Genomic DNA, 17,086 nt, shown 5'->3' with positions numbered 1-17,086 from the left:
TTTTACCCCTATCTTGGTCTATTTGAACCCCACCAACCCCCTCACCTGTCTATTTCTAGCAAGCACAAAGAATTATAGAGAGGTGTAGCACTGAAACTGGCCTATCGAGTCTCTCTGAGCAACCAACATCCGTTTTAGCACTCACCATTCCCAGACCCATTTTATTCTCCTCACAGTGACATCAATTTCCCTCATTGCCACCATATTGTACTGATCATCTACACATTAGCTTCAATTTACTGTGGTCAATTAATGCAACAACTTGCATATTATTGGGATGTGGGAGAACACCAGAACACTCAGGGGAAACCTAAGCAGCCACAGGGAGAATGTGCAAACTCCAAACTCTCATCTCCAGAGGTTACAACTAAATTCTGGTCTTAGGAACTGTGAGGAAGTATATCTACTGGCTGTGTCACAGTGCTAACCAATAATCTCTTGATTGTCTCTTCGTATAGCTTCGTTTGTTTATAATAAGACCTTAAAACTTGGGAGCAGAATTAGGCCATTCAGCCCATCGAGTCTGCTCTGCCATTCCATCATGACTGATTTATTATCCATCTCAACCCCATTCTCCTGCCTTCTCTCCATGACCTTTGACCATCTCACTAATCAATAACCTATCAACCTCTGCTTTAAATATACTCAATATCTTAGCTTCCATGGCTGCCTGTGGCAATGAATCGCACAGATTCATTACCCTCCAGCTAAAGAAATGTCTCCTTATTTCTATTCTATATGGGTGTTCCTCTATTCTGATGCTGTGCCCACTGTTCCTAGTCTCGCCCACTGCAGGAAACACCCTTTCCACATCCACTCTATCTAGACCTTACAATATTCAATAGATTCCAATGAGATCCCCCTTTGTTTTTCTAAACTCCAGCGAGTACAGACCTAGAGCCAACAAATGCTACTGATACGTTAACCTTTCATTTCCAGAATCATTCTCCTGAGCCTCCTCTGGACCCTGTCCAATGCCAGCACATCTACCTGTAGATAATGGACCCAAAACTGCTCATAATACTCCAACTGCCACCTGACTGATGCTTTATAAATACTTAGTATTACATAATTCTGCTTATATTCAAGTCCCCTTGAAATGAATGCTAATATTACATTTCCTTCCTTACCACTAACTCAATCTGCAAGTTAAACTTTAGGGAATCCTACACAAGGACTCCCAAATCCCTTTACATCTCTGATTTTTGAATTTTCTCTCCATTAAGAAAATAGTCTTTGCCTTTATTCCTTCTAGCAATGTGCATGAACATATACTCTCTGAACCATATTCCATCTGCCACTTTTCCCATTTATCCAATCTGTCTAAATCCTTCTGCAGACTCCCTGCTTCCTCAACACTACCTGCCCTTCCACCTTTCTTCATATCATCTGAAAACTTAGCCACAAAGCTATCCATTCCATCATCCAAATTATTGATGTATAACATGAAAAGAAGCAGTCCCAAAACAGGCCCCAGTGGAACACCACTCATCACCAGCAGCTAACGAGAAAAGGTCCCTTTATTCCCGCTCTGTCTCCTGCCTGTCAGCTTCTGTCTATCACCACCTCATTCTCCCTATGGCCTGAAAATCATTCCCCTGCAGCTCCAGTCCTTTAGCACGGTTTCTAAGGAGCTGCAGCTCGGTGCACTTCATGCAAATACACTTATCAGGGAGACTGGAGATCTCCCAGTCTCACACAGCTCACAGAAAGAACATACCACAACTTCCATATCCATTCTTGCCTACTAGCTATGTACTAATAGACAAAGAGAAAACAAAAGACTTACTGGAAACTTACTTAGAACCTTTGCTAGTGCCTGCCCAAGCCTGTCTCACCAAAGACATGTTGAGCCAAAGCCTCCCCCTCTAACACTGGCCCACTCCAACAATGGCCTCTCCACTTACACTTCTCTTCTTTTTATTGGCTCCAACAAAACTCACTCCCCGACGAGACATGTTCTTTTCAAATGGCACCTGTTCTGCAACAATGTTGCTCTTTCTCTCGCTACTTCAAATTATAATGGGGTGGGTATTGTATAAGAACGTGTCATTGTTGTTTAGGTCTGCTGCTCATTCTGACTCTGTTTTTCTTTAGGTGAGAATCATTTTGTTTCTCCCCTTTCCTGGGAGCTAGTTGGAAGAAATCTATTCGCCATGGCTGTGGAGGGAGTGGTTTTCTTTATCATCACAGTGCTGATCCAGTACAGGTTCTTCATAAAACCAAGGTAAATGTTGCCAATACAGCTCATCTCTAGATTACAGAAGGGTATCATTCCTGTGAATTGTTCATAAACTGAACTGCTTGCAAGTCAGACATGTGGCCCCGAGCCAAGTTCTACCCAGCTGAAAAAGCAGTAGGTCCACAGTAGCTGTACTGCTAGTTTCCCACGTCCTCTTCCATGTATATCAGCTGTGCATTTGTCACACATTCATACTATGTAGTTCATAGAGTTCAACAAAATAAGGAGGGGTGGTTTATGAAGAGCATTACACCAGTTTAGAACAATAGAGCCCAATGTCTTGTTTCTGCAGAGCTTCAATGTTTTAATGCATACTTTATACCTCTCAATCTCCACTTAAAAAAACACAATACTTTAAAATGAAAAATATAGATTTTGTTATCAATTTACTTCTTGTTTCATGGTTATCCTCCCGTTCAATCCCTTCAATAGATGTATTTACTTAGCACCTTGCCAAACAATGTTTTCGGTCCAGTAGGTTAATTTGCATATGGAAGTCATTATGGTAGGTAATGGGTACCCATTTGATATCATGAGATTTGTGTAAAGTTGTGTTTCAAAGTAAAACGTTAGTCGTCTTCTTCATGTGCCTTGCGCGTTACGTGCTTGGGCGATCATGGCTCTCCTCATCGACGATCCCTCACAGCGTCAATGATATCTCACACACTTAGATTTGTTAGTTTTTTCACAGTGTGCATATATTTTCTTCTTTGCCTTCCTTTTCTGCGTTTCCCAGGCATACAGCCTTGTAATGTAAGGCATTCTATTTCTCCCTTTCTGATGACATGACCCAAGAAATTAAGTTTCCTCTCATTTAATGTTCTCATTTAAGATCTTTTTGTATGGGCACGTTGGAGTACTGTCTCATTAGTAACCCTATCTCTATATGATATTTTCAGCATACTTCTAAGAAACCACATTTCTGTTGCTTCTAAGTTTCTTTGGAGTTCTGGTGTTATAGTCCACGTTTCAGAAGCATACAGTAAGATTGACCAGATGTAACATTTTAGTAGCCTAAGCCTTGTTGTCATAGAAATGTGTTTGTTGGTAAAAAGAAAATAACAGTTGATAAAAAATGTTCTGTGTCCCTGTTCAATTAAATCAGTGACTCATGTGGTGTTGAGACAGGAGAAAGAAGGGCATTAATGTCTTTTTGCTGTTCATCTAGACCCTCATCTTTAAAGCTGCCAGAGGTGACTGATGATGATGATGATGTGGCTAAAGAGAGGCAGAGGGTCTTGAGTGGTGGGTGCCAGAATGACATTCTGGAGCTGAAAAGCCTCACCAAGGTGAGTTACAAATTGTGCTTTTGAGCAAAATAGGAAGACAGGACAAATTTTTATTGCTTCTCACAATGAGTGGGTTTCTGTTCCAGATCTACAGGATGAAGCGGAAGCCTGCTGTGGACCGACTTTGTGTGGGGATCCCACCTGGAGAGGTAGGAGGTGCTAAGGGTCATTGACTTGCATTCTTTGGACTGAGATAGGAATCAGAGGTAGAGATTGTGTTTCTAATTTTTGTTATGGCATGGAATGAGGCCGTTCAACCTATCCAGTTTGTAGCTGTACACGAAACAGCCAACTTCCCCTGCAAGAGTTTCCTTGCAAACACGTCTCCTTACTTGCCCTGCCCTCAATAATGTCAAGATTCCACCACCCACTTATAATTTAAAATGGGCAATTAATCTACCAAACCACTTATCACTGGGATGCAGTAGGGAACTGGACTACCTGTGCAAACCCACACAGTTGCAGCAAGAACATGTAAACTCTTTGGAAGACTGCATCAGTGGTGAGGATTGAACCTTGATTGCTGACACTGTGAGGCATCAGCTTTACTAGTTGTGTCACTATACTCATCATCTTCAGGTTATTTAGAAGACATGATCCTCCAGAACATAATTAGGTAATTGTTAGTATCTAGCGTACAAGCAAGTTCTCTTACTAACGTACTTGGGCCCTTAGCTCCCTGTGGAGCATAGGTCATTGATGACCTCCTGTCTCCATTGTCCACTGAAGTTGATGGTATTGTTGGAGTTCATCAATGTTTCTGTAATCCATTGTATCCACTCTACAGAGGCCTGGCCTATACAGCTTCACCAGAGCCCTGTTTGCCGGCCTCACCTAATTGCACCTCACGACAGGGACATAGGTTTGGTCTTCAAGAGGCAAGCAAGTTCCCTGACACTATTTTTTTCCATTCCAGTGCTTTGGGCTTTTAGGCGTGAATGGTGCTGGGAAAACAACAACCTTCAAGATGTTGACAGGTGATAGTTACGTCACTGGAGGAGAGGCTTTCCTAAAAGGACACAGGTAAATCAGAGTGTTTGTGACTGTTCAAAGATAACTAATTAATCACAAAAGCAATTATGTCAGTATTTATCTACTCAATGCAATTCAGGGCTTGGTTGTAGGAGGTGCACCAGTGTATGAATGGCTCTGACACTAAGTCAAGTTCACATCATCAATGTTCTGAGGCCTTTCCAGTGTCTAAGTAGGAGAACCTAGGAACTAAACAGTATAGCTGTTATTAGTATCCTAGGAAAGAGCCATCTAGTGCTTGCCAAGTAGAGGAACACAGTGACAATTTCTCCCAATACTTCTCATTGCTTGCAAAACTCCTGCTCCTAACTTGTGTCTTCCATAGAGATTTTGCTACTAGATCTATGGGTGTGGAGCAACCCGTATAAATAAGGTGGCAGAGTAGCAGAGTGATTAGCATAACGCTATTACAGTGTTAGTAATCCAGGTTACATTTTGCCGCTGTCTGCACGTTACAAAGTCGTATGGGTTAGTAGGTTAATAGTCACATGGGTACAATTTCTGACACAGGCTCGTTGAGTCTGGATGAGTTTGTTACCATGCTCTATCTCTAAAAATAAAGGAGAGAAGATTAGCCAGTGTAGAATTGTGCAGGGAAGAATGATGGCCCAATATTCCAGGCACTTCCCCAGGACCTTTCCAAAAACCCAAATTCCAATGTATTATTTTTAACAGACTGGATCATGTTACTTCACAGCAGAGTATGTGATGCAGACTACATTTATGTATAGTAGCAGTCAGATACATTATTTCACTGTGGAGACACAAGAAAGCACCTTATTTCATTAGCACATCCTTTCAGGAAGATGAGGAATGGAAAGAGGTCATGGGCACACTAGTTGTTACGGGGGATATTTGGCTATTAAACAACTGAGATATGTGTAAGTAGAAAATATGGAAATGTGACATCATTTTGCTAGTGTCTTTTTCTATAACAAAGGTAAAAGATGTGAGATAGTCTGTCATCCCTCTCCAGCAATTAACCTTCTCTTTTAGTACCCAGCCCTGCGGCCAACCTCTGAGAGGGTGGGCTCAGATGATATGTGTTGATTGTAGTTCCACCATGACAACCTTGCTCATGGATGCCCGGTCTGTCAGTGAAAGCCAACTAGATTGACATTGGATGATGTACCAGAGGGCAAGAGATATGGGAGGAACATGAATGGGATACTGGAGTCAAAATTGGAGTCACTACGGGGAAATATTGACATGACTTAGTAAGATCACATCACAAAGCTCCTTTACAAATCTCAGAACTTTTACTCTGCACATGTGCTGAGGGTTCATTTCTTTCTTGGCACACCACATATTTCTAATATTTATTTTTGCATAAAAGCAATTGGGATAAAATGATCATAAGAAGCAGATTGAGCTTTCTAGGATTACTTTATATTCCCCTAACTTAGTTGATCTAATGCAGCATGATCAAAAATTTATGTTGTTTTTTTTATGTGAAGGTGAGAGATTTCTCTATCTTGTGCCTCAATTACCATTCAATAGATGACTTATTATCAAAAACGAAAGTGCAAGTTACAAAGAAGACTTCACTAAAAATAAATGGCTTAATTTCTTGTATTTCTTGCCACAGCATTCTATCTAATATGCAAGAGGTCCATCGAAACATGGGCTACTGCCCTCAGTTTGACGCCATCAATGAGCTGCTGACTGGCCGGGAACATCTGGAGCTTTATGCACTCCTCCGTGGAATTCCAGAAAAGGAAATCTGCAAGGTGAGGTACTGCACTGGAGCCAGTATCGTAGCTCACGTCATCTATCCAAGTGACATTTTGCCAAAGCTTGTATGATCAGAACTTACTGACTTAAAGAAAAATTATAGGAGCAGTTTGGGATACATGTATCCTTGCAGTTTGTGGTTGTATAATGATGTTGTAGCTGGTTATCGATGTGCACTGACATCATTTCTACCCTTCAGATTGCTGAGTGGGGAATTCAGAAGTTGGGAATTGTGCGCTATGCAGACAAAAAGGCCGGTAACTACAGTGGCGGGAATCGGCGCAAGCTCTCCACTGCCATGGCCTTGATAGGGGGACCTCCAGTTTTATTTCTGGTGAGTGTTCACATTTCTGTTTCCTTATAATATGGAGAGATACAACTTCTGACCCATTAAATCTATGCTGAGTGAACAATTCCAGTCCCATTCTAATTTATTCTGTAGCCTAATCTCCCGTGTTCTCTTCAATACCTCCCAAGTTCCAACTCCCAACAAACATTAGGAGCAATGTACAGTCACCAATTAAATTATTAACCTACACATCTTTGGGAAGAAACTGGAGCACCTGGAAGAAAGTCACAGGGAGAACATGCAAACTCCACACAGAGAGCACTGGAGGTCAGGATTGTACCCAGAGTGCTGGAGATGTGAGTCAGCAACTCTATCAGCTGTACCACTATACCTCCTTAACCTATCTAACCTCCAACCCTGCAAATTGAACTCCATGCATGGAGGTCAAAGGCATCAAAATTCTAAATATTGCTCCCTGGCTCCCTTCCTTCATCCCTTTCTCCTATGGTTCACTCTTTCCTATCAGATTTCCTTCCCTCCAGCCCTTTACCTTTCCCACCCATCTGTCTTCACCTATCACCTTCCAGCTATTCTCCTCCCCCTCTCCTCACTTTATTATTCTGGTGTCGTTCCCCTTCCTTCTCAGTCCTGAAGAAGCGCCTCGGCCCGAAACATCTACTGATAATTCATCTCCATAGATGCTGCCTGACCTGCTGAGTTCCTCCAACATTTTGTGTTTGTTGCTTTCAATTTCCAGAATCTGGAGACTTTCTCATGTTTATTTTTATAATTTATTTTTTGTAGCAAAATATATATTGTTCTTTATGTTGATTTGGGTTGTCCATCCCTAATCGTCCCTTAACTGAGGGAACAGTTATGAATCGATGACATTGGTGGGAATGGAGTTATATTTATACCAGACACACACACCAAGGATGAGGGAATCAGCAGGTTACCTTTTAGAGCAGTTCACCTGTTTAATAATTACTATTATTGTACGTAGCTTTAATTCTAGAATTATTTAATTATCTGAACATAAGTTTTACAGTTTCCATTTTGGGGTTTCAACTGGAGCATCTGGATCAACAGTCCAAAGCTAGAGTCATTAAATCATGGATCTTGGTGCTGGTTCAGTCACTAAACTGTTCTACAGCTACTAAATCAACATACTGAGTACAGCAGAGCTCTGTTGTAATCAGTATGGTGACTGAGGTTAGATAGTTATAAACATTACAATAGTTCAAACTTGACATTGTACGCTAATGGAGCATTTTGGATTCTTCTGAAGGTGAAGAAAAAATGTTTAAACCAATGCATCGTTGCCAAAATGATTAAGATGTCCACCATATTTACATTTTAAATTTCAACCCACTCATTTCTCTAATTTCACTGTCATGGGGATGTAATATCTGTTGGATAATTTATTTGTGCTGGATACATTGGGTCTGTAATCATAGTGAGTGACGTTAAAGGGAATCTCTTTTGTTGTCAAAAACAGGATGAACCCACAACAGGTATGGATCCAAAAGCACGGAGATTCCTGTGGAACACAATTCTCAGTATTATTAAAGGAGGTCGATCAGTGGTTTTGACATCACACAGGTGCGTGGATGGGAGCATCAGGGAGATTGCATTCATTCAGATGAACCAGTTGTTAAGTTGCAGCTAAAATGTGTGACGTTCATCATTCATCTCTGAGACACTGTTCCCAGCAAATTTAGTATGACTTCCTTTTGCCACAGCAGGGGCTCATATAGCCTCACGGCTGAGATCCTGGAGATGCTGAGGACATGATGGTTCAGGACAGGAAGAGTCTTTCACTCTTATTAAATGTTGAACCTTGTAGAACATAAAATAGACCATCTACAGTACACTTCATTCTTGCAGAGTTATACAACATGGAAACAGGCCCCTTGACCCAACTTGCCCATGCCAACTGTGTTGTCCAGCAAGCTTGTCCCATCTGCCCCCATGTGACCCATTGACCTCTAAACCTCTCCTATTCATGTACTTATCAATATGGATATTAAATGTTGCTTAAGTGCCTGCCTGTTCCTCTGGCAACTCATCCCAAATAGACACCATCTTTCACATGAAAATTCTGCCCCGATGTCCCTTTTAAATTTAGTGCCTCAGATCTTAAACCTACTGTATGAGCTTTTGTTTTTAGCAGACCCCACTCCCAGGACTATGTGCTTTCACCCTGTCTAATCCATCGTAATCTTAAATATCTCTTTTCTGGTCACCTCTCAGTTCCCTGCATTCTGGAGAATATTGTCCTATATCTGGAATCAGTTCCTGTAACTCAGGTGCCTGTTGTCCATGTCATTTGTTTATGGGTGCATGCTGGGGGATTTAATCTTGCTTAGTAATACTGAGGACACATTGTAGTAGCCACAGCCAGTTGAGCAATATTATTCTCCTCGTGTTGTAATGATTTCTTTAGCTGGCTGATCAGATTAACTGGGTTCAAGGCATATGATGGGCTGTGTAGTTATTAACCTCTGGCATCACATCACTTACGCAAGCATATTAAATAGCAGTGTGAGCAGAACCACTTCCCAGTGCTATAAATATTCACTTCCTAACCCTGTAAATTCTTAATTGTGCCAGCAAATGCTAAGCCATCGTTCTGGTCCTTAAGGAAGAACAAAATGCTGTTAATATTGAGCTAACAGCATTAACAACCACCTCCTGTATATGCTTCATTCTGAATCTTCCGTAGAAGAAAAAGAGATGATTTTCATATATATATCTGTACCCAAACTTCAGAAACTCGTTTAATAGATTGTGCATGTGTAAATAAATATACACCAACTTCTTAAGATGTATTTTAGACGCATATGTATAATTTGCATGACTATATTTACTATGGATATAAACATTTGTCCCTCATGTATCCAGAATCCTGAGGACTAGAGAGTTCTTCCTCTACTACTCAGGGTGCTTCACATCAGTGACTTTGCAAGTGACATTTATCAATATGTAACAACTCAGGACTTGATTTAAATCATATTTCAAGCTGACTGCTTGCTTCTAAGTGTAGAGTAGTGCCTCCAGTCAAATGTAAAGCTAACAGCTTTCCCTGCTTGTTTCCATACAGTATGGAGGAGTGTGAGGCTCTGTGCACTCGAATGGCAATAATGGTTAATGGCAAATTCCGCTGTCTGGGTAGCGTACAGCACCTCAAGAACAGGTAAGACCCTCGGTAGTCTTCTACCTGAAGCTGAAATGAATCAGTGAATTAGATGGTTAAGTTGGTTTATTATTGTCACATGTGCCAAACTTAGAGTGAAAAACCTGTCTTGTACATTGCCCATACAGATCACTTCAGTGCAAATGCATTGATGTAGTACAACGTAAAGCAATAATAGAGTGCAGAATAAAATGTTACAGAGGACAGTAAAGTGCAAGGTCACAGCCAGGTAGGTTGTGAGGACAAGAGTCCATTTTGCATTATTAGGGAACCAGTGAATAGTTTTTTTTAACAGTGGAGTCAAAGCTGTCCTTGAGACTGGTGGTGTACGCCTGTTAAGATCATCTCTCATTGTTAATCATTGGGAAGGTTATCAAATTAATAGAAAGTATTTAATTAGTTAGACAAAGGGAGCACATCAGGAGGAAATGAATTATACTGAGTTAAAATTCCTAGCAATATTTGAAGATTGAAATGAGAAACAATGAAGCATCAGTGAAATCATACTATGTTATAGTGAGTTCATTTCCAATTAGTTTTCAAATCGACAATGGGTAGTCTGAAAATTCATAGACTACCTTTACCCTGCCAAAGAAGAATCTCATGATGAACTTCTCAAACTATATCTGTTATATAATTCTATAAATGAAAGACAGAACCCAGAGTTCCAATAATTAAATTGTGACAGACAGGTCTGCAAATTGTGCTTGGATATCTTGTGGCTATTAATCAAGAGAATTATTTCATTGCGTCAAATTTAGTTACCTCTATATCATCAATAAGTACTTTTCATGATGCCCTTTTTAGAGCCTGGTTCACTAAAGCACCATTCAATATAATTTTGCATTAATATTCTTGGACTTCCTTTTGGATGTAAGGCAAATGTTGCCTTTGCTGAATTCTTGCATTGCAGAGAGGGGTATTGGATTTTTTGGTTTCCCTGTATCAACATAACATTTCTCAATTCAGATATGAAACTTCTAAGAATAAGGGTCTCTCTATTTAAGGTACTTGCAAAGTGTCTTTGTACCTCGTTTTGAGATGTCACCAAAGCCACCATTCTGAGGAAGCTTCCCATTTGGGGTGCAGATGGGCTGTGATGTTACAATCCAGCCAGAATGTATGAAAACTACCATCTGCATGTCTCTCTCCAATGGCTGCTGATCTGGAAAAGTATCATTATTTTATCATCATCTAAATCCTGGAACTACCTTCCCAACAGCATTGTTGAAGCACATTCAAAGTGTGGATTTCAGTAGTTCAAGAAGGAGGCTGACCATCACCTTTCAAGAGTATTTGATGACTGGGAATAAATGATGGTGATAGCCAGTTCAATTTGAAAAGTAATTTTCCCTAATTTCACACAAAATATTTAAAACCAATAATGAAAGGAAATATTTCTGTATAATTGTTGACTAATTTAAATCCTAGCTTCCACGGTTAGCATCAAGCTACTGCATCACTTTGTTGAATTCACCAGTGTGTGTCACCATCTCTTTACATAGTTATGTAAAGGATACACAGAACCCATAGTTCCAGTTGTTAAAAGTTGTGAAACACAGGTCTGCAGATTGCAGTTGGATATTTTGTGGCCATTAACTTTAACAATTACCATTGTTTTCTTTCCAGGTTTGGTGATGGATACACAATAATCGTGCGGATAGCTGGTCCAAACCCAGACCTGACTCCTGTGGAGCAGTTCTTTAAGCGGGCTTTTCCTGGCAGCATTCTCAAGGAGAAACACCGCAGCATGCTCCAGTACCAGTTGCCTTCATACCAGTCCTCCTTATCAAGGATCTTCAGTATTCTCTCCAGCAACAAGGAGAAGCTTCACATTGAGGACTACTCCGTCTCACAAACCACATTAGACCAAGTAGGTGCTTGCTTCTTTGTTCATTGAAACCTAAAACTATGGGTGCACACTAGTGCGGATTTAGAATAGCATGTCCCCCAGCAATACCACAAGTTTAAAATGGCTTTGTCTTTTTTGCTTCCCTTTCTCATTTCTTCCTCAGGTAAAGATCCCTACATTCCTATTTTCCACATTGATTATTTCTCTTGCTCACTTTGGGGACCGTACCATGGCCCTTCAGTGTTGGACTCCCTTTTTAAACTAGTGTCCTCATCAATTCTTGCAGTTAGAATGAGAATCAGAATCAGGTTTAATATTCCTGGCATATGTTGTGAAAATCATTAACTTTGCAGCAGCAGTATAATGCAATACTTGATAACAGAGAAATAAAACTGAGTTACAATGAGTTAATAAGTAGGGCAAAAATAGAAATAAATAAAGTTCATGGGTTCAATGTCCATTCAGAAATTGAATGACAGAGGGGAAGAAGCTCTTCCTGAATCACTGAGTGTGTGCCTTTAGGCTTCAGTACCTTCTTCCTGATGGTAACAATAAGAGGGCATGTCCTGGGTGATAGGGGTCCTTAATGAAGGACCCCACCTTTTTGAGGCATCAGTCCTTGAAGATGTACTGGATACTACAGCGACTAGTACCCATGATGAGAATGACTAGGTTTACAACTTCCTGAAGCTTACTAAGATCCTGTGCAGTAGCTTTCCCTACCAGACAGTGATGCATCCTTTCAGAATACTCTCCACAGTACATCTGCAGAAATTTGCAAGTGTTTTAGGTGACATACTAAATCTCCTCAAACTCCTAATGAAATATAGCTGCTGTCTTTCCTTCTTTTTAATTGCATTGATATGTTGGGTCCAGGATAGATCCTCACAGATGTTAACACCCAGGAACTTGAAATTGCTCACTCTTTCCGCTTCTGATCCTTCCATGTGTATTCCCTTGTCTTACACTTTCTGAAGTCCACAATCAGTTCTTTGGTCTTACTGACTTTGAGTGCAAGGTTGTAGCTGTGACACCACTCAATTAGCTGATCCATCTCACTCTTGTATGCCCTTCCATCACCATCTGAAATTCTACCAACGGTAATTGTATCATCAAGCAGATTTATAGATGGCATTTGAACTATGCCTCACCACACAGTCATGGGTGTAGAAAGAGCAGAATCATCTAGTTCTTTGACAAAAGTTGGGCAGACTATGCTTGGGAGGTGCTGTTTAAAAATATGTGGTCACCTATTTTAGATAGAGATTATACTTTTGTCTCAGAGAGTTGAGGATCTTTATAACATTCTTTCTCAAAGGGTGATTAGGAAAGGCCCTATTCAAGTACAGATCTTCTGCAAAGGGTAGCTTTATGAATTAAATTCTGTTCTTTCTCATTGTGTGTTTCTCTTCAGGTATTTGTAAACTTTGCCAAGGACCAAAGTGACGATGACCTCCTAAAGGACTCGTCCATTCACAGAAACGACACCGTCCTCAACGTTGCACTCCTGAATTCATTTTTACATGACAGCAATGTGAAGGAAAGCTGTGTGTGAACTGACAAACTGAATGTCAGACCTGTACAGAAACTTCCCTTCAAAATCTGAACTTGTTTTTCAGTAAGTAAGAGGAAGAATAAAACTGGACACTCTACTGATGCCATTCAATGCAATCCAATGCAACAATTCCACTATTTTGTGAGAAGGCGGTGCCTCTGTTTATTGTTAACTAGTACTGAGGTTAAGTCTAAAACTTGAATATAGTTTGTATTTCAATATGACGACCTTGTGAAACTCTAGTATTATACGGAATTTCAATTTAACAATAACAATGCAACAATCCAACAGTTAATCACTTGTCAGGGGTGCTACGGTAGCGTAGCGAGTGGTACAACTCCGTTAAAGCTCAGGGTTTCGGAGTTCGGCGTTCAGTTCCATAGAATTGTGAGAAAGTTCGTACGTTTTTCCTCTGTGTGCCTGGGTTTCCACAGCATGCTCCGGTTTCCTCCCACAGTCCAAAGACTTACCAATTAATAGGGGTTAATTGGTCATTGTAAATTCTCCCGTGATCAGGCTAGAGTTAAATAGGTGGGTGCTGGGCCATGCAGCTTGTTAAACCACTAGGGCCTGTTCCACACTGTATCTCTAGATAAATAAAAGTTAGCAATGAGTTAACAAATCAATAACTCATCCACAAACAAATACATACAAACCAGTCCACGTAGTTGATAAAATATTTACCAAATTCTGAAGCTTTCAGAAGTCGTAACCAAAGCTGGCCTCAATTCCTTTAATAACCCTTCTCTGAGACCACTTTTATAGATATAAACAAAATATCTTCATAAGTTATTTATTTACTGGCTACAGATATAACGAGTAAAACACAAGTGTTTACATTGCATCCTATCAGGAATAAAATTACACACTTCCATGAGCACTAGAGTTTTTTCATCGTCATCTTTAAAAATACTTTGATTGTTTCATTCCAAGCACTTTATACAGAATGTTCTGGAATATATTGTTTTGTTTTTGTTTGCACTGTAAAATCAATTTAGTCATTATAAATGCAAACAAAGAAAAATAGCAAAGCTTGGAGATGATAAAGTTTTAATGTTTATAACTTAAAAGTCATTTTTCATATCAAAATGTTACAGTACCAAAATAATAACTTGTTTGTGAGAAAAATTTTAATGTCTAAATATATTTGTATGTTTTTTTGTTTCCTATGCTTTATGTTAGAAATAAAATTGTGATAACATTCATTTTATTTTGCCATCTGTAAGAAGTAGAACCAGGACTGGACCATATGGACCGTCTTGCCTGCTCCATCACCTAGTAAGATCATGGATAACCTTTAACCTCAGCACTGCTTCCCTACACCCGTCCCAAATCGACGGAACAAGACCATTATCATCCCCTATTTTTCATGCTCAATCCTTCTGCTCTTTTCTTGAACACATTAATAGTGCTGACTTCATTGATTTCATCTGGTTTGCAGGCTGGGCATGATGGGGATTTAGGCTGGTAGTACAGTCTTTTGAGGGAAAGTCAGAGGTTTCCCTGAACGGTGGAGGGCCAGGCTCAGACAATGTTGCAGAGGGAGAGATAAGAGGTTCTATGTTCCAAAGGCTTTATGCACAGCTTAACGTTTCAAAGGTCAGCACAGTCAGTTAGTATTAAGTTAATTCTCAATATTAGCTAGTAGTTCACTAAATCTAATCACTTAAGTGCAAACAGTTAATTGGGGATGAAGCTTTTGTGAGGGATAGTAATTATCCTGCCTTAGAGAACAAATATGTATCTCACCTACTTTGGCTCTTGGGTACTTTTTTCCTTCTTAACAACCCCTAGACATCAAGCAGTAGTGCTGTCTGATTCTGCAAGCTATCTAACCTACTGTCATTGGCAGTCAGCCTTAATCTGACTTTAATACTCGAGGGACTGGACCACAAGATCTGGGCAGACAGTCTCAGGCAAGGCACCAGTGACGCTATTTTCAAGGATCAGGGTACAACACCCATGATAAAAAGATACAAAATGATTATCTTTACTGCCAATTGCAGCAAATGATTTTATACAATCCACGAGCAGTAAGAGGTTTTCACAGGAAACATCTCATGCCAACTTGCAACCAGTTAGATGGTAATAAGAAGTTGGGATTTTGGATGATACATTTTGAAATCCTCACAGTATTTGGATAGTAAATGGATATAATCCCAGCACTATTGAGAAATGTTATTTTCCAATTGTCTTTTTAAAAGATTAACATTAATAATCTTTGAACAGGAGTTCTAAAATGCTTCATTTATTTCAATCTGTCTCTGTTTTAATTAATGGTAAAACAATGAATACACACAAATAAGCAAAAGGACTCATCTATTTTCCTTTAAAACATGTCTATCATTACTGTTACCAATTGATTAATCAGTGTGATCTCCAGTCAAAATTACCATGGCAAAAGAGCATTTTTTTAGATTACCACCAGTTTGGGCACATTCTCAAAAGATCGCCACCACTGTTCTAGGCATTTAAGATGTTTAATCATAGCCCCCTCCATCTGCTTAGTTGATTCCCAGTCTCTACATTGAGTAATGGGTCATCCCAAAGAGTCATTGCCAATAATTGTTCCTTCAGACATCATCACTGGATGGGTTATCTGAGCATTATGCCTCTGTTCGAAGGATCCTGCTTTGCGTAAAGCTGCTAAGTTTACAACATTATATCACTGGCTGTACTTCAAATGTACATAATTTTCTTTGGAGCATTCTGAAGACTGGAAGCTTCTATGTAAATAGATAAATACAAGAGAAAGATGCTGCCTGACCTGAGTTCCTCCAGCAACTTGTGTGTGTAAATTAATGTTTTTTTTCAAAGTCTGAATCAAAACGTTCAAACCAAGGTATCCTGTTTTCACAAAGCTTGGTATTTTCAGAGGTGAGGTTACAAATGATGTGAGAGAGAGAGAGAGAACACAACGGTTATGCTCACATAGCTCACATCCTCTCATTATTAAGAGAGAGAGTATTGGAAGAAAGAACAAATACTTTTGACAGTCCCCTCATTTTCCTAAGCTCTAATGAATGGACATCAATCTAAAAGATTTCCTTAGTTTCCATTTCCACAGATGCTGCCTGACCTACTGAGGGCTTCCAGCATTTTCATTTGTTACTGCAACAGTGAAATGTCTGAGCTTTTCCAAATTACTGGATCTTCCTTGATTTCAATGAAGATTTGGCCATGGCTTCTGCTTTCTGTTCCCCATTCTGGAGGTCCCATCCTAAAGTTGTCCACCACTCTTCCCCTTTCAGAAGCACCTTAAAGCCTGCCTTTTTCAGTCAATTGCTGTTCACCTCACCTAATACATTGACGATTGGCTGATGGTGTTTCTATTAAGAACTATCGAAATATTATCACACACACACATATATATTCAATTTGCTGTACATTTTTTAACATAATCAGTAGCAAACACAAAAGAGATGGATCTAGTCTTCAGGTTACCCCTTGTAGTCATTCATTAGATAGGTGTAGATATGAGAAAAATATGAGAACATCATGCATGGCACATGATCTATCCAACTCTTGCCAATTTTTTTAGGTAGCTGCCTTGTTAGCATCAAGAAATAGCCAAGCACCTGTTTTAACTGGTACCAAGTGGTGTCTTGGCACAGTTCCAAGGATGATGGGGAATTCTGGGCACTTGGGACTTGAGCACCTGAGATCACATTTGAAATTGGCCTCTTCTCCATATTAGTGTTGCATTCCTGCATACAGGATGAGGCTAAAGAGCAAGGCTCCAGAGATTAGGACAACTCATCTGTGGATCTGAATGAATACACCATAATTGACACGGACCATGATTAACTAAAACTGTTGTAGACAACTGTCCCCACAAAATCATTCAGCGTCTTCCCCAGTGAGAAGCCCTGGATGAACCATGAGATTCACAATCTG

General features: G+C 39.9%; 1 protein-coding gene across 1 annotated transcript in view; it reads left to right on the top strand.

Moving 5' to 3' along the window:
- LOC140729167 (phospholipid-transporting ATPase ABCA1-like) overlaps positions 1-14,394 on the top strand; it is a 165,281-nt gene extending 150,887 nt beyond the window's left edge. Inside the window, exons 41-50 of the mRNA XM_073048637.1 lie at positions 2,098-2,227; positions 3,411-3,531; positions 3,618-3,680; positions 4,448-4,554; positions 6,152-6,293; positions 6,497-6,631; positions 8,085-8,188; positions 9,690-9,782; positions 11,412-11,655; positions 13,049-14,394. Coding sequence (XP_072904738.1) covers positions 2,098-2,227; positions 3,411-3,531; positions 3,618-3,680; positions 4,448-4,554; positions 6,152-6,293; positions 6,497-6,631; positions 8,085-8,188; positions 9,690-9,782; positions 11,412-11,655; positions 13,049-13,189 — 1,280 coding nt within the window. The 3' untranslated portion in view covers positions 13,190-14,394. The remainder of the gene's footprint in view (positions 1-2,097; positions 2,228-3,410; positions 3,532-3,617; positions 3,681-4,447; positions 4,555-6,151; positions 6,294-6,496; positions 6,632-8,084; positions 8,189-9,689; positions 9,783-11,411; positions 11,656-13,048) is intronic.
- Positions 14,395-17,086: the final 2,692 nt, after the last annotated feature.

The sequence above is a fragment of the Hemitrygon akajei genome, chromosome 6 (genome assembly GCF_048418815.1).
Source record: "Hemitrygon akajei chromosome 6, sHemAka1.3, whole genome shotgun sequence".
Classification (NCBI taxonomy): domain Eukaryota; kingdom Metazoa; phylum Chordata; class Chondrichthyes; order Myliobatiformes; family Dasyatidae; genus Hemitrygon; species Hemitrygon akajei.
The sequence above is the reverse complement of the archived record's forward strand: the minus strand, read 5'-3'. Positions and strand labels throughout refer to the sequence as shown.